The following is a 23,413-nucleotide window of genomic DNA, read 5'->3' as shown; positions in this document are numbered from 1 at the left end:
TGGTAGATTTGTATCTTCCCTTCCGTCTGGATAGTTCGTGTATATCAGGACATTAACATTTTAAGCATTGCTAGTAACGTACAAATATACAAGTAAAGTAAAGTAGTCATCAACTAAAAGCTCGATATATATCTGAATGCATTTAAAATTACTTCATCTTTCTCACGATAAAGGGAATGAATATTGCTTTTATCTGCTTACTTCTAATGCATCGACTATATATCATTTGTCTGGTGAAGCCAGGAAAGGTTTACCTTAGCCGTATTTGGCACAACGTTTTGGAATTTTGGGTCCGCAATGCTCTTCAACTTTGTATTTCTTTGGCTTTACAACAATTTTGATATGAGCGTCACTGATGAGTATTGTGTAGACGAAACGCGCCCCTGGCGTATTAACTTATGATCATGGTACCTTTGATAACTATTCTATTGTCTGTCATTCTTTTTATTTGCAGGAACCTGAGTACAAACTTGATAGATTATATACAGCCTGGTGCCTTTAGACAACTTACCAACATAACAATTATGTAAATATTTATAAAGATAACACCAATTATACTTTCAAAGTACCAATTGTCAAAAAAGACGTCCGTGCATTTAGTGCAAGTTGCCGTTGAAGGACGGTAAACACTTCCAACCATCGAGCTTCAAAAAAACAATTAACAAAATTGGTTGCAATGGAATACCGTTATTTCCAGTCAAATGAAAACTGAAACACAAACGCATTGATGAAATTGGTGAACAGTTTTTGATATTTAAATTCGTAGAATATACATCTCAAGTCTAGATGAAATTTGTAACAAACAAATAATCATGTACTATTTTGTTTTCATTTTTTTTTATTATTTCAGAGAATTACATACCAATTATCTCTCATTTTTACCACGTGGGACTTTTGATAATGTTTCATTGTTAGCCCATTTGTAAGTATTTTAATAGCGTTCGAGATATAGTTGCGTAAAAAAATATTTTTAAGCATTATAAATGCAGCTAAAATAGCACAGTTTAAATCCAAAAGTGATGAATGTATTTCTTAAAATGTGCAAATTTAGTCATTTTTTTCATATATACATACGTCACACGTAATTTTAAATTATACAACATATGTAAACAATAGAATATACACTATTTTCTGGCTTTTTCTTGTAGAGATTTACATGGTAATAAATTTGAAGTTTTCAACACTGAAGCTTTAATTGATCTGGAGAACTTGGTTGAATTAAGACTACACACACAAGATCCACCCATGACGACGATACTGTTTAATTCCATGATTAACATTGGTAAATCCCTGAAAAATTTGTAAGTACATAAACCAATTTGAAAGATATATTCTGAAGTTATGTTCCACTATGTGGTACAAATGCATATAATGTTTGTATTATTGTTCATTCACATATACTGATATTCTAAAAGTATAAGGGATGAGGAAAACATAGTTAAATTTACATACAAATTTACTGTTACATTAGAAGAATGTTCAAAAGTACACTATACATTGATAAAATGCAGATGAAAACCTTTAATTTCTTCTAAACAGTAAAAGTTGTGAGCAAAAAATAGTTTATGTGGTTTTATTTCTACAACTCTAACTTTGCAGTCAGAAAAGATGTTTTATTGTTTAAAAAATTATAGCGATACAATATGATTGTAATTTGTTTAACTGATCTTAGATCAGTCACCTTATTTTCCAAAATAAGGTTACAAAGAGATTTTATTTTGCATTATCGATGTGTTTTATCTTTTGATTTTGCTATTTCATCAGTGGCTTTCCTTTTAAATTTTCCTCGGAGTTCAGTCTTTTTGTGATTTTACTTTTTTATGTTGCTTTCAATTAAACTTTCATGTAGAACATGTTTTAATATTTGAAGTTACATTTAGTACGGAATACTTAAGTAATGATCTCAGTATGTGTAAACTTGAACAAAACAATGATTTTCCAGTAGTATATTTGATACCATCATCTTATGAATTAACAGTTAAATCAAAATTAGTAAGGAAAATGAATGTAAATGTCGAATCGGACACAACAGTTGTGTACTATGATTTTCTCAAACTGAATTGTAAATTTGAATTAAGATGGTTTGTTGTTTAACTTTCAGATTCATCAGTGACAATGCCCTGACACATTTGCCACACCAAGTGTTTACAGAGGGAGAGTTTCCATTACTTACCGATCTGTATGTATATTGATTAAATGAAAATCTAAAACTAAAATTACCTCGACGATTTTGTAGTAGCACATTATCTTCAAATGCGAAAGATTATGAGTTCTAGCGAAATTGGAGTCACATTTTTTTTTAATTCATATTAATTGCTTTTCTACAAACAAATGATGATCAATGGATGTATGTGAAGTTAGCAGCCGGTTCGTTATTCGATATTCAATATCAAACCGGCTGCTAGCAGTCGGTTGGATATTCAAAATTAAGTTGAAAATAAAAAAAAATACTTAATAACATTAAAAGCATGATTTTCATAGTTAAGAGAACTGATAAGATACGTAGGAAAGTGTTTCATGACCTCTTCAAACTGTCGTAAATTTTCGTTGTTCTCGAATATAAACCCTTTTCTAACTTGCAGATTTGTCCTAATGCAATATAGATTGTTGTCAATAAAAAGAATCAAAAAGGTACAGTACTTTTAAACATGATATTTCTTAAAAACAAAAAGAAAAACCGATTACTCTAGAAAACAATTAGGATTATCAATAAAAATATTTATGGAAAGCCCAAACAAGAAATATATAGTGAAAACCTATCTGGGACCGCTTAAATGAGGGTGAGACCCCCCTGGTCTTTCAATGTCCACAAAATTCAACTAGATCATAGACTCTGTATGTATTAAGGTTGTATCAGAAGGATTGCCCAGAATAATGTCCTATTCGATATCTATGGGGGGCTTATATTATCACTTTTCAGCTAAAAAATATCAAAATTTTAGGACAAAGGGCACAGGGCAATGGTGAGAGCCCCCTAATCGCTCAATCTTTCTAATATTATGCAGACATTTAGTCAATAGGTAGATACAAACGTAACTAAAAGGAATGTGGGTAGACTTCCTGTCATTCATGTTTACGGAGCGTCAAAAGTGCCAGTTGGATATTCAAAATATATAGTGAAAACCTACCTGAGACCGCTTAAATGCGGGTGAGACCCCCTGGTCTTTCAATGTCCACAAAATTCAACAAGATCATAGACTCTGTATATATTAAGGTTGTATCAGACGGATTGCCCAGAATAATGACATATTCGATATCTATGGAGGGCTTATATTGTCACTTTTCAGCTACAAATGATCAAAGTTTTTGGACAAAGGGCACAGGGCAATGGTGAGAGCCCCCTAATCGATCAATCTATCTAATATTATGCAGACATTTAGTCAATAGGTAGATACAAACGTGACTAAAAGGAATGTGGGTAGACTTCCTGTCATTCATGTTTACGTAGCGTCTAAAGTGCCAGTTGGATATTCAAAATATATAGTGAAAACCTACCTGAGACCGCTTAAATGCGGGTGAGACCCCCTGGTCTTTCAATGTCCACAAAATTCAACTAGATCATAGACTCTGTATATATATTGGTTGTATCAGACGGATTGCCCAGAATAATGTCCTATTCGATATCTATGGAGGGCTTATATTGTCACTTTTCAGCTAAAAATTATCAAAATTTTAGAACAAAGGGCACAGGGCAAAGGTGAGAGCCCCCTAATCGATCAATCTATCTAATATTATGCGCACATTTAGTCAATAGGTAGAGACAAACGTGACTAAAATAAATGTGGGTAGACTTCGTGTCTTACATGTTTACGGAGCGCCCAAAGTGCCAGTTGGATATTCAAAATATATGGTGAAAACCTACCTGAAACCGCTTAAATGCGGGTGAGACCCCCCTGGTCTTTCAATGTTTACAAAATTCAACTAGATCATAGACTTTGTATGTATAAAGGTTGTATCAGAAGGATTGCCCAGAATAATGTCCTATTCGATATCTATGGAGGGCTTATATTGTCACTTTTCAGCTAAAAGGTAGATACAAACGTGACTAAAAGGAATGTGGGTAGACTTCCTGTCATTATATTGTCACTTTTCAATGTTTTTAATATTATGCAGACATGTAGTTAAAATGTAGATACTGCGATTAGGGGGCTCTTACCACTGCCCTGTGCTCTTTGTCTTAAAATTTTGACATTTTATTAGGTAAAAAGTAACAATCTAAGCCCTCCGTTTACATTGAAGACAGGAAGTGTACCAAAATTCCTTTTAGTCTCGGTTGTATCTACATATAAACTAAATGGCCGCATAATATTAGAAAGATTGAGAGATCAGGGGGCTCTCACCATTGCCCTGTGCCCTTTGTCTTAAAATTTTGACATTTTGTAGCTAAAAAGAGACAATCTAAGCCCTCCGTAGATATCGAAAATGACATTTTTCTTGGAAATCCTTCTGATACAACCTTTACATATACAGAGTCTATGATTTAGTTGAAGATAATGGACACTGAAAGACCAGGGGGTCATACCCTTATTTTAGCGGTCTCTGGTAGATTTTCACTATATATTTTGAATATCCAACTGGCACTTTGGGCGTTCCGTATACATGGAAGACAGGAAGTGTACCAAAATTCCTTTTAGTCTCGGTTGTATCTACATATTAACTAAATGGCTGCATAATATTGAAAGATTGAGAGATCAGGGGGCTCTCACCATTGCCCTGTGCCCTTTGTCCTAAAATTTTGACATTTTTTAACTAAAAAGTGACAATCTAAGCCCTCCGTAGATATCGAAAATGACATTTTTCTTGGAAATCCTTCTGATACAACCTTTATATATACAGAGTCTATGATTTATTTGAAGTTTATGGACACTGAAAGACCAGGGGGGTCTCACCCTTATTTTAGCGATCTCTGGTAGATTTTCACTATATATTTTGAATATCCAACTGGCACTTTTGGCGTTCCGTATACATGGAAGACAGGAAGTGTACCAAAATTCCTTTTAGTCTCGGTTGTATCTACATATTAACTAAATGGCTGCATAATATTGAAAGATTGAGAGACCAGGGGGATCTCACCATAGCCCTGTGCCCTTTGTCTTCAAATTTTGACATTTTTTAGCTAAAAAGTGACAATCTAAGCCCTCTGTAGATATCGAAAATGACATTTTTCTTGGAAATCCTTCTGATACAACCTTTATATATACAGAGTCTATGATTTAGTTGAAGTTTATGGACACTGAAAGACCAGGGGGGTCTCACCCTTATTTTAGCGATCTCTGGTAGATTTTCACTATATATTTTGAATATCCAACTGGCACTTTTGGCGTTCCGTATACATGGAAGACAGGAAGTGTACCAAAATTCCTTTTAGTCTCGGTTGTATCTACATATTAACTAAATGGCTGCATAATATTGAAAGATTGAGAGATCAGGGGGCTCTCACCATTGCCCTGTGCCCTTTGTCCTAAAATTTTGACATTTTTTAACTAAAAAGTGACAATCTAAGCCCTCCGTAGATATCGAAAATGACATTTTTCTTGGAAATCCTTCTGATACAACCTTTATATATACAGAGTCTATGATTTAGTTGAAGTTTATGGACACTGAAAGACCAGGGGGTCTCACCCTTATTTTAGCGGTCTCTGGTAGATTTTTACTATATATTTTGAATATCCAACTGGCACTTTGGGCGTTCCGTATACATGGAAGACAGAAAGTGTACCAAAATTCCTTATAGTCTCTGTTGTATCTACATATTAACTAAATGGCTGCATAATATTAGAAAGATTGAGAGACCAGGGGGCTCTCACTATTGCCCTGTGCCCTTTGTCTTAAAATTTTGACATTTTTTAGCTAAAAAGTGACAATCTAAGCCCTCCGTAGATATCGAAAATGACATTTTTCTTGGAAATCCTTCTGATACAACCTTTATATATACAGAGTCTATGATTTAGTTGAAGTTAATGGACACTGAAAGACCAGGGGGGTCTCACCCTTATTTTAGCGGTCTCTGGTAGATTTTCACTATATATTTTGAATATCCAACTGGCACTTTGGGCGTTCCGTATACATGGAAGACAGGAAGTGTACCAAAATTCCTTTTAGTCTCGGTTGTATCTACATAATAACTAAATGGCTGCATAATATTAGAAAGATTGAGAGATCAGGGAGCTCTCACCATTGCCCTGTGCCCTTTGTCCTAAAATTTTGACATTTTTTTGTTTTGAAGATTTGTTTTGTTTTGCTTTCCATAAATATTTCTATTTATAACTCTGAATTTTTTAGAGTTATCAGTTTTTCTTTTTGTTTTAAGAAATATCATGTACAAAAGTACTTCTTTGAAGTCGTTTTATTGACAAAATTTATACTAGATAAAGACAAATATGAAACTTTGGAAAGGGTTTATATTCGAGGACAACGAGAATCTACAACAGCTTGAAGAGGTCATTTAACGATTTCCTACATATCTTATCATGTTTTTAATGTTTTCAAGTATTTCTTTTTTTTGAATATCGAATAACGAATAACGAACCGGCTGCTAACTTCACATACATGATCAATGGTGATATAGAATAACGCAATGATATGTTTCCGTACGTCTTTCAACAATTAGCAATCCCATACTGCATGCCAATCTGTATAAGGCCAACCTGAATGTATAATCATATTGTTTTGAAACTTTGTATGTCCTAACCGCTTTAGTTGAATAACTTTCATCAGGAACGCTGGACATGGATTTAGAGCGTCAATTATAGCAAAATTTATCACATTTACTAACTGATTAGAAAAGACTAAAAGTTAAAGTCATAAGAAACCTCAAATTAAAAAAAAATATGCATATGTTTTTTATAACTAAATGGATAGCTTTTACTATACAACTTATGTACATATTCTTTTTTCTGAGAAAAATTCTTTAATGTGTCCACATTTAGAAGACGTTTACTTATTTTCAATTGCTTGCTTCTAGGAAGCAATTCCACTACATATTTTCCGTATGCAGAGTGACTCGAGCGTAACTCTTCTCGTAAAAATCCGGTGATCGCATAACGCATGGATCTGTCATTGAAAAAAACAAATAACTGATTATACATGTTAAACACGTGCTAAATACCCATGCTTTTTATGATTTGTTTACTATAAGGTGACAATCGGTAAAACTCGCATTTAATGAGCAGCCATATTTGTTAAATCATAACAAACAGAGAGAAAACAAATTGACGATTATATGAGATATTTGCGAAAATAATTATAAAATCGTGCACAGAGGACTAAGTTTATGATATATACATGCATTGGTTCATTAATTGGATAAACATTAATTTTCACCACTCACTCGTTTCTTATGACTTTAATGAAAAGAGTTCTTGAAAACAAGCATATATGTTCCTGTAAAAGTTTTTATCGAACGTTTACATATAAGTACATGTACGTTAGATATAGCCACACATATTTATTTAATTATTAACAATCATAGTACATAAATTGACCGGTTGAAGAAGAAAAAAGCCATTTGATAAAATCTAATATATAAGAAGTAAAATATCAACGTAGATATAAAGACAAATTGATCTGCAAATGAGTTGGTTTATAATATCATTAAAATATTTATATTACACTGCAATTTAGACATGCTGATCATAATAGCATAACGAATATAACAGATTTGGACGAGAAAGGGTATGGTGTAACACTTCGTTCAACATTCCTTCAGCGACAGAAAAATCTTATTCCATTTGGAAATACAACTAATATTAGAACAATGTGAGTAAAAGCTGATATAACTAATAGCAATTATACTTTTAACCATATAATCATATAATACTAGTTTAAGATGTTTTCATGTGCCTTCTCTATTGGTATAACTCAGCTGATGAACGGTCATAATTATTTGTTAGAACATATATTAATGCGCACAAAGGAAATATATTAAAAAACCTGCAAAAACTCGATCCAATACATTTCGATTATTGTCGATTTAGTAATTAATTAACACGTAATTTCAGTCTGGTCTAAATGTTTAGCCTTATTATTGAAAAGTTCTATAATTCAACTGTTTTTTAATCAAGAATGTACATAGAATATTTGTAATCATCATTTTAACCTGGGCTAAATACAAATATTGAGTTGTAAATTCGTATTTCTGCATAATGAATTGTTCATTATATCATATATTCATTGACGCAATGACTAGTTCGGTTACATGAGTTAAGTAATACTGATATTCACTTTTCTTTACTAGGTATCTGGAGTACAATAGGATTGAGCAAATCTATGACTCTGACTTATGTGAACTTGTAAATTTGCAAACTTTATATCTACAAACTAACAGACTAAATGAAAATAATATTGAGGAGAATGCTTTCAAATGCTTGCCAAGTCTGCTATACCTGTAAGTTTCTATATACTATTACCACACAATCAAAGGATACAATTCGTAAGCACTTTAATTTTGCTGTGAACGTATTTGATACCATAAAACAAATAACACAAGTGCGTCTATGAAATAAATTGAATCTTAATGTAAATATATATGAACAACCAACCACCTTTGATGTTTAATTCAAAGACAATTGCCAGATTAAAGACATTCTTTCCAGTCTATTAGATTTTGCAAACTTCGCACGCATAAATTGAATCTTAATATAAATATATATGAACAACCAACCACCTTTGATGTTTAATTCAAAGACAATTGCCAGATTAAAGACATTCTTTCCAGTCTATTAGATTTTGCAAAACTTGCACGATTCCAATGGATACAACATTACTTACTTTTAAAAGAAAAGTAGAGCTATCTGAAGTTAGTTATATTGATTGTCAGTTATTGTTAATATATTGATACCATTTGGCGTTATTTTCAGATTAAACATAACTGGATACGTATTTTTATCCATATTGGGAAAACTTTCTTACTCGATTTCACACACTCGAATTTATTGAAAACATGTAAATTGGTCACTGGCACACGGTGTAACTAATAATATGCTAATGCTAGGATTACCTACACAATTATGTTGTGTGCAATGAATCCGACAAATAGATTATACCATTTGTTTTCCCGCTTTAATGGTTTTACACGTCTAGTAATGTTGGGGCCCTTTATAGCTTGTTGTTCGATGTGAGCCAAGGCTCGGTGTTGAAGGCCGTACATTGACCTATAATGGTTTACGTTTTCAAATTAACATTTGGATGTAGAGTTATCTCATTTGCACTCACACCACATCTTACTATATCTAAATATAGTCTTTTCATTACAGAGACCTTGGTGGTAATTATCAAATGCAGTATGTTCCTGTCGCAGTCACAACACAAGAAAAACTGCCTGCCATTCAAACATTGGGACTGTATGGAACACAAATCACATTTATAGAAGCAGAAACATTTTCAAATATATCAACACTTCTTAACTTGTAAGTAATATTAGAGAGTAATTGACCATAGCGTATTGAAAGCAATATATCCACTGGTTGTTGATCGTGCTTGCATGCATGTCGTACGTGTTGTATAGACAAAGATAGTATAGCATTAAATTGAATTTTTGATGTAAAGTCATCATCATTTTCTTTCCCTGATTTTTAGGCACTTATTTAATACTTACAAAACTTTGTTTGAGTTAAACACTATTATCACAACACCGCCACATTTTGGTTTACCTGTGTCATGAAAGGAGTTTTCTGAATGCTTATATTTGCACGCTTTTTTAACAATGAACTTCCGAGTGTCTTTTGAAACTTCATATTTTAGTTGGATTTTTATTGGTTGTGTTCCTATTATACCATTCAAACTTCATTGTTAAGTGCGATACCAGTAATTCTACTAAAAAATTATCCCAGGATTTCATCTATTATTTAAAATTGTACCAATTATGAAAATATATTGACAATGAGTGTCTATCGAATCATTTCAGACTATTTCAATAAATGGTCGAACAAATTTCGACGTTTTCCAATGACTTGCGTTACTTTTGCACCAGCATCGATATTTATTTAGTCACCACATTATATATATGGTACATATCCTTGATGAGTATTTGTATACCCCTTATTATGGCAGGAGGAGTATATCCAATCCATCTTTTGATCTCGATTCACTGAATTTAGAGCTGGACAATCTGGAGTTTTATGCATTTAACGAGAGAGTACTTTCAGAATCAACAAGGGGATGATATTGTTACATATTATATTTCAGAAAGATGCAAACCAACAGGATTGTTGCTATTGAAAACAACGCATTTCCTTTACGTCTTAGAACTCTGTAAGTTAGTCATTTCCACTTGAGCGATAATTTTTTGGTACTAACCAACACCAAGTATAGACGTCAAAGTGAGGCAGACGATATCAAAGTATTATTTAAACTCATAAGTCTATGACAAACTGAGAACACAATAGTTAAACAAAACACAAGACAAACAAACATGTAAACTTAACACTACATAGAAAAACAAGGACTAAACAATATGAACCTTACCAAAAGTCAACTGTAAAATGGACAATTCAAGTAATTTATTATTTGTATTCGATATTCTGAAAAAAACATGCATGCATTTTACATACCAAATTACTTTGATTGAAATTCAAATTACCACAACATTGGTAGCATAGAGAAAAAAGCCTATATTTCGACACCACACTACAAAATTAGTGTTGTAAAAACAGCACATTTCATGACCAAAAGAAATCACTCAAAAATGCCTGAAATCGGCATGCATTTATCGTGATCAAGTAAACATATTTACATGTTTTAAGGTCAAAGGTTATTTCTTGGACACTTTCAGTAAGCAGATCTCTGTAGCCATATTGCTATCTACCAAAAGTTTTCCGGTTTAATTTTGTTTCAACTTCATTTACAGTACAGTGTTTGACAATTTTTCAAAATTATGTTAATGATTACTTCTTCAGTGATCTGTCTGGAAACAGTTTCCGGTTTATTCACGAGAATCAGTTCACGTTCTTGTCAGATTTATCCAACCTGAAACTCCGGAACAATGAGATCGATTATCTACCAGATGAAGTCTTTACCAACTGCGTTAACCTAACAACATTGTAAGTTGATGGTTGTTATTCATTTACTTGATATGCTTGAGCTTTTGATTTTGCCATTTGATTAGGGAATTTCCTTTTTGAATTTTCCTCGGAACTCAATAATTTTGTGATTTTACTTTTTAAAACATATCTCTAACATATTCTAAATTAAATGTACATTACTTAAAAAAAATTATCAGTCGTTCCGTTGGTTGAGAACTTTTGATTTTGTCAGTTATCATGGACTTCGCAATTTCAATTTACCTCAGAGTTCGTTTTTTTATATTCCTTTTTTTACTGTAGAATTCCGGAAATAGGGTTTTAATTGAAATTGGTTAAAAGAATAAAGTTCATTATTTATATCAAACTAACAAATTATTAATCACTAGGCATCATTGCTAAGAAACTGTCTTTGTGAATGCGTGCTTATCGCCAGTGCTGAAGCTATGGGTGCGATTTATGTCTCTATCCTTTGCAAGGATTTGCAAATTGTCTTTCTTAGAAGCAGATATCACATGTCAAGGGGACTTTATTGCATTTAGATTTTATTAACTCGAAGACAAGAAAAAGAAAGGCAACAGTAGTATACCGCTGTTCAAAACTCATAAATCCATGGACAGAAAACAAAATCGGGGTAACAAACTTAAACCGAGGGAAACGCATTAAATATAAGAGAAGAACAACGACACTACACTAAAATGTAACACACACAGAAACGGACCCAGCATCAGACAGAATCCCACGGGAATAACAAATATAACATCAAAACCAAATACATGAATTTGGGATAGACAAGTACCGTGACACGTCTTATCGCAATGTGAATTTACACTAAAAAATAAGAGAAAACAAACGACGTAACGTTAAAATGTAACACACACACAGAAACGAACAATAATATAACAATAGCCATATTCCTGACTTGGTACAGGACATTTTTAAAGGAAAACTTGGTGGGTTGAACCTGGTTTTGGGGCATGCCAAACCTCCCTCGTTTATGGCCATGTGAAATAAAACATCAAAATGACAACACAACACCACAGGACTACAATATAAATAAATTGGAGAACACAATTGACAAAGAATCACACGAACAAAAGCCAACAAAAGGCAACAAGTTCAAAATTTTAATACGCCAGAAGTGCATTTTGTCCACACAAGATCTACTAGTGTCGCTCAGATACAAAAGTTTGAAAGCCGAAACAAGTACAAAGTTGAACAGCATCGAGGACCAAAAGATCGAATAAGTTGTGCCAAAAACGGCCAGGGTTTTCTGTAAGTTACCAGAACATCCCTATTATTTAGAATAATTTATACCTTTGCAGACAGGAAATTTTATAAAATGACTATAGAAAAGATGTACATGATAAAACTGAAGTATTCACCAATTACAGGAAACAACTTAAATACATTACATAACCAGACATTTGCAACACAAAGAGTAGACACATCCGAATAAGTTTAAACCTCAACGCCAAGTGACGTCATATTTGAAATTGTTACTTTATAAAAGAGTAAAATTTAGAAACCTGAAAAACTCGATTTGCAAGTTGTCTTGCATAGAAAAAAATGTCTATATACCTACCTAGAGATCCATGAAAAATACCTTATGTTTGTGATAGTAATGTTATGTCGTGCTCAACATTGTAGAACATTATAATATTTTAGGTATCTTAATGGAAATAAAATTCCACAGCTAAAAAAAGTACACTTTCAGAATTGTCCGTTAACGGGACAGGTACTCTTAAATGATAATCATATTGGTTGGATTGAGGATGGAACGTTTACTCACATTTCCGACATGGTTTACTTGTAAGTAAAAGTTTTTGTGCTTTGTCTACATTGGCTAGAGGTTAAGAGGGGGGTTGAGATCTCAAAAACATGTTTAACCCGGCTGCATTTTTGCACCTGTCCTAGTCAGGAGACTCTGGCCTTTTCTAGTCTTGCATGATATTTATGCCCCATTTATGGGCATTATGTTTTCTGGTCTGTGCGTCCGTTTGTCCGCCCGTTCATGCATTCGTCCCTCTGTGTAACGCTTCAGGTTAAAGTTTTTGGTCGAGGTAGTTTTTGATGTAGTTGAAGTCCGATCAACTTGAAACTTAGAAAACATGATATGTTCCCTATAATAAGATGGTTCTAATTTTGAAGTCAAGTTAAAGATTTTCCCCCATTTTCACGGTACATTGAACATGGAAAATTATAGTGCTGATGGGGCCTCCATGTACTATGGACACAGTCTTTGACTTATTTAGCTTAGTTTCTTTTATATATTTTTTTAATTCCATTATCACTGAACTAGTATATAGTTTTGTTAAGTGGCCAGCTGAAGCACTCCTTCGGGTGCGTTTTCATGTCCCATTTATGGGCATTATGTTTTCTGGTCTGTGCGTCCGTTTGTTCGTCCGTCCGTTATTCCGTTCGTCCGTTTTTCCGTTTGTCCGTTTGTCCCGCTTCAGGTTAAAGTTTTTTGTCGAGGTAATTTTTGAAGAAGTTGAAGTCCAATCAACTTGAAACTTAGTACACATGTTCCCTATGATATGATCTTTCTGATTTCAATGCTAAATCAGAGATCGAACACTGAACATAGAAAATGGTGCAGATGGGGCATCCGTGTACTGGCCATGATTGAAGACCCATTGGTGGCCTTTGGCTGTTATCTGCTCTTTAGTCGGGGCGTTGTCTCTCTAACACAAACCTCATTCCCATTCTCATTTTTATTAGGATTGCCTAGCTGTAGTGTGCAAAACTGTCGATATTCAAGGCCGTCAATGCTCATCGACTGCGTGCTATATTGGCTTTTTTTTTTGTTTAAACTTGATCGTTGAGTCTTTTGTAGACAAAATGCGCGTCTGGCGTACAAAATCTAAAATCTGGTATCAATGATGAGTTTATTTACATACATTTAACAAGAGTGCCAAAAGATGTTATATGATTACTGTGCGGACAGAAATTTATTCTGAAATCTTTAGGAATAGAAGAGGGACGAAAGATACCTTAGGGACAGTCAAACTCATAGATCGAAAATAAACTGACAGCCTTTAACAGGTCTGCAAGTGATAACATCTTTGTGAAGCAAAACGAATTGATCGTTTTACAGTAGGATGACTTCAAAGGCTTAAAAAAAACATCATAACCATCAGATAATAAAAGCAACTTCAAAGCCATCTACAACTATAAATAAAGCATGTTTTCCATATAAAAATCAATTAGTACACATCTCATGAATTTAGTGTAAAGACGTCGCAAACAGTCCGAGATAAACATGCTAATGTACAAGCAATGCCAAAATATTAAAAACCGACAGGAGGATCTTATTACAGAGTTTGAACAAGTTTATCAAAGGATCAATAAGCTTACGTTCAGGAGATCGATATTTTATTTTATTTTGTTCGTTTATTATTTTTGTAATTTGTACATGTTGTACATGTATTGATTTTACGAGTCAAACATGTCTCGGTTGTTTCTATTTTACTGTGGATTCAATAATTTTCGTGGGTACCCATTTTCATGGTTTGAGGAAAAGTTGCAGTTTCGTGGATATTCAATTTGGTTGTTTGACAAAGACTGCATACATTCCTTTAGAAAATTCGTAATCAGTTGATCGTTTGAATTCGTGGTTCCTCTGTACACACGGAATCCACGATCATTGATATTCAATGAATAATAATGAATTCACAGTAAGCATGCAACCAAATACATTCTCTGGCGACCCTAGTGGGTTTGATCCTTTGTGATTTCAAGCAATTACCTCGGATATTTTCTTTATGTTTGTATATTTAGCATTTTTTTTTTCGAAGTCTTAACATTAGTTAGCTACTGTCATCTTTTTAGTGTAGATCTAATGCTACTTTTTGAACAAAATGTTAATTGTTTTTCAAGATAACCTCTTTACGTGTTGTTAATATTTTACGTTATTTTCATTTGCAGATTGCTATCAGACAATAGATTGTATTGGCTCCCAAATGCAGGCGACTTCAATTCCTTAACCATTTCAACTGCGTACAAGCTTTCTTTTAGTGATAATAGAATAAGCTTCATTCCACCTGGTGTCTTCATGAACTTATCTACAGGATACTTGTAAGCTTTAATATCATTTGAATTTTGAAATGAATGTAGGTGACTAATAACTATGAAGTTGAAGTCACATGGTACCTTGGATAGATTACCATAGCTTTTTTATGCCCCACCTACGATAGTAGAGGGGCATTATGTTTTCTGGTCTGTGGCTCCGTTCGTTCGTCCGTCTGTGCGTCCGTTCGTCCGTTCAGGTTAAAGTTTTTGGTCAAGGTAGTTTTTGATGAAGCTGAAGCCCAATCAACTTGAAACTTAGTACTCTTGTTGCTTATGATATGATCTTTCTAATTTTAAAGCCAAATTAGACTTTTGACTCCAATTTCATGGTCCACTGAACATATAAAATGAAAGTGGGAGTTTCAGGTTTAAGTTTTTGGTCAAGTTAGCTTTTGATGAAGCTGAAGTCCAATCAACTTGAAACTTAGTACATATGTTCCCTATAGTATGATCTTTCTTATTTTAATGCCAAATTAGATTATTACCCAATCTCATGGTTCATGGAACATGGAAAAGGATAGTGCAAGTGGGGCATCCGTGTACTTTGAATACATTCTTGTTTTAGCAAAATCTTATGTCATCAATGATGACTCTTTCACACGGCTAACCCCCAAAAGAAAATACTATTGAAGTAATAGAATTAAAGTTTCTAAATTGATTTTTTTGCAATAAATATGTTTTCAACGTTCCTGTATCAAGATGCATAATGAATGTATTTCTGAAGGTCTATGGCCAAAATATATTAAACAAAATACAAACTGTTTAGAATCTGGTTTTAATTTATACAGAAACATAAGGTGGTGTGGGTCTATACATCAACGAAACAGCAATCCAACGTAAACAAAATCCAAACGACATAAACTTTTCAACAATTTAGAGAGGTTCATATCTAGGTCAAACCATAGATCTGCTAAATACTATGACTGTGTTTCAAGTTATTGATTTGTGGACATCTATATAATTACATGATTAAGTTAAAGAATGTAATCAATGATTGATTCTAATGCAATTTGGATGTAACAATTTTTTTCATTGGCTAACAGTTGCCGTCAAATCCACAGTTGACCAGGCGTAACTAAGGAGAGACCCGCCATTTTGAATTGATGAATCAACAAATGTTCGATTACTACTATATAATCAAAAATAAAACAACACCTACATCGAATTTGCCGTTTTAATGTAATTTTATCCAAATTTGAAGCGTACAGGTAACGAAATAACCTGCAGTTTGTAAGTTTTCGTTTGTATGACGTCACGTTTAGCCATGACGTCTTTATGCCAAAATTATTCATGAAGTTTCGCGGATTTTTTTTTTATTTGACAAATTTAGGCATTTTTTCAAGTTTTATCGTATTTTTTTTTGTAATGCATTAGAATCGGAATAACAGTACTGTAGTTGAAGAGTTGCCACCGTCAATTTTGATTTGACGGTCGCAAATCTCCGTTTTACTGTCTCCGCTCCGCGTCGCCAGTAAAACTGCATTTGCGACCGTCAAATCTACAATTGACGGTGGCAACTCTTCAACTACAGTACTGTTATTCCTTAATTAATTGATTACTTTGAATAGTGTTACCATTGGTTGAGTGTAAAAAGAGAAATATAAAGTGTACTGACGATAAACTTCTTTTAAGAATTAAATGCTTCGTTTTGTAATTAAATTGGAGGTGTAAAGTGTAAAAGTGTGAACAAAAATACTTTTAATACGTTTTGTATGATGTGTTACATTTATAGAAAGATATAAAGAGTTCCAAATATAAACAGATATGAAGCGTCACATTTATAACAAGATATGGATTTGTGACAAACTAATGTATTTCACGTATTTATTCTGTTATATCTACAGGGATCTACAAAATAATAGAATTTCATCTATAGGCAGCAATGCTTTCGAATCTGTATCTGTAACGTATTCGTTGACACTGACGGGAAACCAAATACGTGAAATTCAAAGCAACGCTTTTACAAATGTGGCTTGTGATATTTTTGCAATGAATGACATGTACATAGAGACACTGCAGTCGTTTGCTTTCAATTCTTTCTCTGCCAACGAAGTTGACCTACAGAATAATCAAATATCAGATATTAAGCAGAATGCGTTCAATGATTTCAAAGTTACCGGTCCAAAGGGAAACCTGTGAGTATATTTATTTAGTAAACCGAAAAGCACATGTACAAAAATGTACAGTAATATAATTTGACACATATTTCGAATATTGTATGTTAAGTCTGAAATCATATGTAAGCGTGTGGTTACCAAAAGTTTATACACGATGACACCAGTTTAAAAATGTTGATAAGTTTGTTTAATTTATATATAAGTTAGGTAGAAATTATGAACTATAAATATGATTCAAAGGAGATGTTGGGCGTATACTGGAGAACCCATGAAATGGAACGCCGACCCCAAAAATACGTCTTATGTCACATGGAGGTCAACATTGAGTCCTTGACATCTCCGCAAATGTCAAACTCGACTCCAGTCTTTGAAAATAATAACCTTTTTAAATAGAAACAAATCAAATATCTGTCAACTAAGACAAATTATCAGTTATTACAAAATCAATTCATATGTCATACTTTCACTCATAGTCTTTCTGATTTTGATTCGGTTTATGACTGAGTTAGATACTGGGTTGACATATAAATATCTGTCTATGAAATATATTTTAGAAGTTTGATTTCTTTTTACTTTTTATTTGCATTGTCATCCATTAATATTAAGATATATTCGTATGATTTTGTTTAAACGGTTTTTTATTTCTAAAAAAAATGAAATTTTTTGCGGATTTTTTTCTAGACAAATTAATGAAGTACAAAACACTACAGTCATTCGTCATATCATAAATATTTCCGACTTTGTATTGTTTCAGAGTAGACGCGTCTCAATGAAATCATTCACTTTATAGTGTAGATGTTAAAAGTTTTGCCACATTTTTCTCAAATTGTCTTATCCAATTAAATCACTCGCCTTATTTCATTTATTTTTACCTCAGTTTTCTAAATCATAACAACTTGACAGCTTTAGAGACATCCACATTTGGAGGTACTTCGGAAGTTACTAATTTATATCTGAATGATAATGGAATGACAACAGTAGCTGCTAATGCCTTTCGGAATCTTACTGTTTCTTCTGTCTACCTCTTCAACAACAAGCTGACATCATACCCTGTTGCACTTAGTGAGGTTAAACCAGTAGTAATGTTAGTAGTTATTATGTTGCTTTTGAAAATTCGCTTGCACTTATTGATTGACTGATTTAAGTTACGTTTTTGACCCTTTTTGGGCAGTAATGGTGGGGGGTTACAATGTACCTGGTTGTTTATTTATTAATATTTATTCTAATAACTAATCTAACCTTTTGAATGATAAAATTATATTTTGTAAATTGTTACTCTTATTTGCCATTTAATTTCAATGTTGTTGGTTTTTTTTTTGGCTTATGATAAAAATGTCGCAAAACCAATTTAATACCACTGAGAGTACTCTCAAAATAAGGATACAAAGTTAAATAACAAAAACACCAAACTACGAGCAAAATTCAAAACAGAAAGTTATTTATCAAATTGTATAATCAAAATCCCAAACACATCAAACACAGGGATAAAAACTGTCATACTCTGACTTGGTACATATATTTTCTTATGTAGAAACTGATAGAATAACATGGTTTTATAGCTAGCTGAACCTCTCACTTTAGTGACAGTCGCATAAAAGAACACTTTTACATTTAATTAGGATGAAAAACCCACGTCAGTACCTAGACTCTATACTTCAAGACCATCATGTATTACTTCAAAATTGAGAATGTATATGAACAAAGACCTTGTATCTTCCGATTAACTTGTCTTTAGAAGGACATCGGTTCTTTGATGGAACCCTGTTTAACATTCAAATGCTAATTAAATGAAACCTATTGAGTAATTGAAGTTAAACGTATAGGAATAAAATGTTTACCAAATGTTTCATATTTTAGACACTTATACAGTAACCTCATCAGTCAGATACCAACAGGATCATTATCGGGGCAGACTCAGTTACGAGTGTTTTACATCTACAATAACTCACTAACAACAATAACATCTGACTTGTTTAAAGCTGCAACTGGTTTACAACAAATGTAATTATGCTTTATGATAAGTTATTATATCACTAAGTTGTGTCTCTCAAAGAGGCCGATATATATATTAAGAGACATAGCTCTTAAACATTACTGAAACGTTTCTGTTGAATTCTTTCATGAATATTTTCTTCGGTTGTAGGATACATTTGTGATTTTTTTCTGCTTCAACTTAATACTTAAAATACTTGTATTGGTGGAGACATGTGTATTTTGACTATTGTTATGATTATCTTAATATATTTGTTTGACTATGATATTGAACTTATGAAAAGGTAAAATGGATACAATGCAGTAAACAATCAACGTACAAGATCAGGTGAATCTAAATAAATACTAATTTATATTGATTTTTCACACAATGTTTAGACTGAAGGATATGGGTTCTTCTAATATGGGTTCAACTTAAATATTCTATTCTTATCACACACCCTAACATGATATAAAATAAATGATAAGGTTTGAGTCAAGGACCGTTTATTAATCGAAGCAGGCTCTCTTCTGCTATTTCTTTGGTTAAAACTCTTAATCTACTGGCCACATTTGCCCTGATTAAAAACAGTAGAAAACTACTGCTTCTCGGGCATATGACGATAGGACAAAACGGACAACATAGCGACACCTATCAACTGTAGACTGTTGTCTATCAAATTTGTCGACGTTAAAACATCCGCGTTTCAAAAACTCATGAATAAATTAAGCATATAATTTATCAAATTCAAAGACATGGAATTGTCGTATCCTGTGTTCTATTCTATATCCAATAAAGTGTGCATTTTGTATGAATAACTGTTATTTTAAGGCCATATATTGTGTCTGACAGAGATATGTTTAGTTTCATTTCGACTTTTCTTTTTTATAGTTGTTAATGAAATTCAAAAGTCATGAATCGATTGAGAGTAAACAAATCCGGGTAACCAAAACCAAGAGAAACACATCCACTGTGAGAGAAACGTTGCATAATTTCTGAATTTTAGTTTAAACACTTAAACAAGCAGTGGAATATACCTCGGAGTCATTCAAAACTGATCATTCTATAAAACCAGGCGACGCTATAGCCCCCCCCCCAAAAAAAATCGACGTGACCAGTTGACTAATTACAAACATGAAAAATCAAAACATACTGTGCTTTCGAATCATACCAGAACGATTACTCATCTTGGCCGCTCCGGGAAAGGTTTTTAAAAAAATATGTATACATTGTTCGGCTTAAACCCATTTTCCAGATCAGATTGAAGCCTCTGGTGACCTATAGTCTTAAAACTTAAATCTTTATATATTTTGTTTTTGTCAAATTGATGTCTTTCCTGTTTGTCTGAAATCTGTGGAATATTTTGTTGTGATTTTGTAGAGACATGCATGATAACAAGATACAAAAGATAGACGAAGGTTCTTTTACAGGGCTTAACAACTTACAAATATTAGACTTGAGTGACAATGAAATTCCGTATTTCCCGGCTATTACTGATCTATCGCAGCTTCGAACATTGAATCTTCGTAACAATCTGATACAGACTTTAGGTGGGATATTTACACCAAATAAGATAATTACATTGTAAGTGTTATTTTATTGTTAGTATTTACTTATTATCGTAAAGCGTCAACTTCAAGTATTTAATAATAGTAAATAATTGGTTAAATTACCCTGTTTACTTGTCAAAACCCTTTGATTGACAAGTTACCCCACCAGGCTTAAATGATATATATATGCAACAGTAGTATACCGCTATCCAAACGGTTCTGACTATCATAACACACTATTCTTTGAACTGACTTATTCGTTTAAAGGGGCACTATATATATCTACGAGATATAGAATGAAAATGAAATATGATTTTTGTATTTGTTCAATCATCAACGCTTAGCTAAAGATGGGTTACTCATGAACTAGGAGCGTTTAGCTAGTAAAAGGAAAATAATGTCCACATTGAAAGATAAAGAAGAGTAAAGCATTTGGTTGGCAGGTGCAATCTAAAAAAACTCATTTTTAATCAGGTAAAAACTATTATTTAACATATTGTTGTAACCTATAATACAAAATCAAACAGACCGAGAAAAATTTAATTGCACAAATTCGCTAATTATTTATATCTATGCTTTGTTACCCATTCTGACATGAGACTTGGACTTGATTAAACTTGGTTTTACTGTGCGTATTGCTATGTGTTTCCCTATTCTACATTGTCTAGAGGTATAGGGGGTTGAGATCTCACACAAAAAAACACTGCATTTTTTAGTCTGTCCAAAGTCAGGAACCTCAGGCCTTTGTTCGTCTTGTTTGTTATTTAACTTAAGTTTATTTGTATGGTTTTTTTTAGGTTAGTATGATGTCCATTTTTCACTAGTACACAATTTATTCAAGGGTCACCTGAGAACCACTTCCGGGTGCATGATTTTTCGCGCTGCGTTGAAGACCCATTGGTGACCTTCTGTTGTTGTCTACTCTTTGATCGGGTTGTTGTCACTTTGACATATTCCCCTTTTCCATTCTCAATCTTATTATGTTTATATCGGGTAATATGACTATCGACAGTCTTCGGTATGTCACCTCGTTTGTTGAATAGATGGCTTTTAGACTAAAATCCACACGAAATGCAGATACACTATTTCAAGTTATACGTCGGACGTTGTATATTTTAGACGTGTTTTATTTGGATAAACGTTTTAGTATTGAGAATTTTTAGTAAAATCGGTGAACATGAATTATACGGAGTGTATATCCCAATTGATACGATATTGCCGGGATTGTATTTCCTATCATGATTTCCTTGATAGATGATTGCTACTCACAAGGAAGCTATTAAACCAAGAGTTACAAATGGTGAAGTTGAAATCATCCCTTCGTACATTTTACGGACGCCATCACGAGTTGGTTGACCGTTATGGAATAACTGTTTCGCAGATGATATCGGATACGTTTCCCTCAGTTTTAGTTTGTTACCCCAATTTTGTTTTTTGTCCATAGATTTACCAGTTTTGAACAGCGGTATACTACTGTTGCCTTATTTACGTATGCCGTAACTACAATACCCTTTCCCTTTTCACGAATGTGACCTACCGAATTAGACTATTTACCGGATTTGTTATAACATACTAAGCAACACAGCACGACGGGTGCCACATGTGGAGCATGATATGCTTACCGTTCCGGAGCACCCGAGATCACCCAAAGTTTTTGGTGCGGTTCGTGTTGCTTAGTCTATAGTTTTCTATGTTGTGTCTTCTGTACTAGTATTTGTCTTTAGGCTTTTTATTTTTAGCCATGGCGTTGTCAGTTTATTTGCCATCTATGAGTTTGACTGTCACTCTGGTATCTTTCGTCCCTCTTTTAGTGCCCCTTGCATTTGAATATGTATGTTTAAAGTGTATCTATTTGATAAATGAGTGGTTGGCACATACTCGTATTGATCGTAGTGACTTCATCGTTTGGTTTTTAATGTTATTTTTCAAATTTTTTACATTGTCTCGTCTTTTCATTTGAAATTAAAGTCGTAACATCTGAGAATGGTCACTTTCCAATAGTGCTAAATGTGACTTTATTATCAACAGCAACACTTAATCCATTTTTTTCATTTTAATAGAAATCTTGACAACAATCCACTAGGGTGTGAATGCAGTACAACAGGGAGTATTTTCAATGCGATCGGTGCTGTATCATCAGAAACACAATGTACAAGTCCAATAGATGTAGCTGGCGTTTGGTTTTCTATTGCAAAAGCTGCAGATCCATTATATTATGAGAAGCAAGACAGAACACTGTTTCAATGCAGTAGGTTTTTAAAAAGGTCGTTATAATATACATGTGTATAACAGTATCTAACGTAGGTGTTATAGAGGATAATTAACAAAAAATATTAATATTGGGACCAAAATACAGAAGAAAAATCAATAAAAAAATAATCAATCTACTTATGGACTCAAAATCGTTAAACTTTTTATTTTAACTTTTTTATTTTCCCGCATTTACGCAGTATGATCTTTATTTCTTCTGGTCTCGTTTGTCATGAGACTTTGAGTAAATATATTTTTCAGTCTAGTAAAATATAGGAAGTCACACTAACAATTTAATATTAATTATTCTTTGACTTGAAAAAAACGTTACTTGATGATACCATTCTTTGTTTACAATGGTAATGACGCCATGACTTAATTAGATGACGTCACAATTATACTTCTTACAGCACGACCAACATCAGAAACGTT

At 33.2% G+C, this 23,413-nt stretch overlaps 1 protein-coding gene across 1 annotated transcript; it reads left to right on the top strand.

Annotated features, from left to right (window-relative positions):
* Positions 1–404: 404 nt before the first annotated feature.
* Positions 405–21,538, top strand: LOC134684868 (protein artichoke-like). Its single transcript, XM_063544178.1, has 15 exons — positions 405–526; positions 1,149–1,301; positions 2,102–2,179; positions 7,624–7,758; positions 8,237–8,386; positions 9,255–9,407; positions 10,186–10,251; positions 10,896–11,039; positions 12,687–12,830; positions 14,949–15,098; positions 16,937–17,227; positions 18,087–18,293; positions 19,067–19,210; positions 20,562–20,765; positions 21,529–21,538. Exons 1-15 carry the CDS (start codon positions 405–407, stop codon positions 21,536–21,538), a joined length of 2,151 nt encoding a protein of 716 aa, XP_063400248.1.
* The last annotated feature ends 1,875 nt before the right edge of the window (positions 21,539–23,413 follow it).

Source organism: Mytilus trossulus, chromosome 9 (genome assembly GCF_036588685.1).
Source record: "Mytilus trossulus isolate FHL-02 chromosome 9, PNRI_Mtr1.1.1.hap1, whole genome shotgun sequence".
NCBI lineage: Eukaryota > Metazoa > Mollusca > Bivalvia > Mytilida > Mytilidae > Mytilus > Mytilus trossulus.
Note: the sequence above shows the minus strand (reverse complement) of the source record. Positions and strands in the feature narration are given on the sequence as shown.

What these genes read in the sequence shown, in the direction of transcription:
- LOC134684868 (XM_063544178.1), top strand. Translation starts at nt 405, where the DNA reads ATGGTACCTTTGATAACTATTCTATTGTCTGTCATTCTTTTTATTTGC. An exon ending in ATTTCCGACATGGTTTACTT is followed by an intron (nt 12,831 to 14,948) that starts GTAAGTAAAAGT and finishes TTTCATTTGCAG; the next exon opens with ATTGCTATCAGACAATAGAT. An exon ending in ACCGGTCCAAAGGGAAACCT is followed by an intron (nt 17,228 to 18,086) that starts GTGAGTATATTT and finishes TTTTTACCTCAG; the next exon opens with TTTTCTAAATCATAACAACT.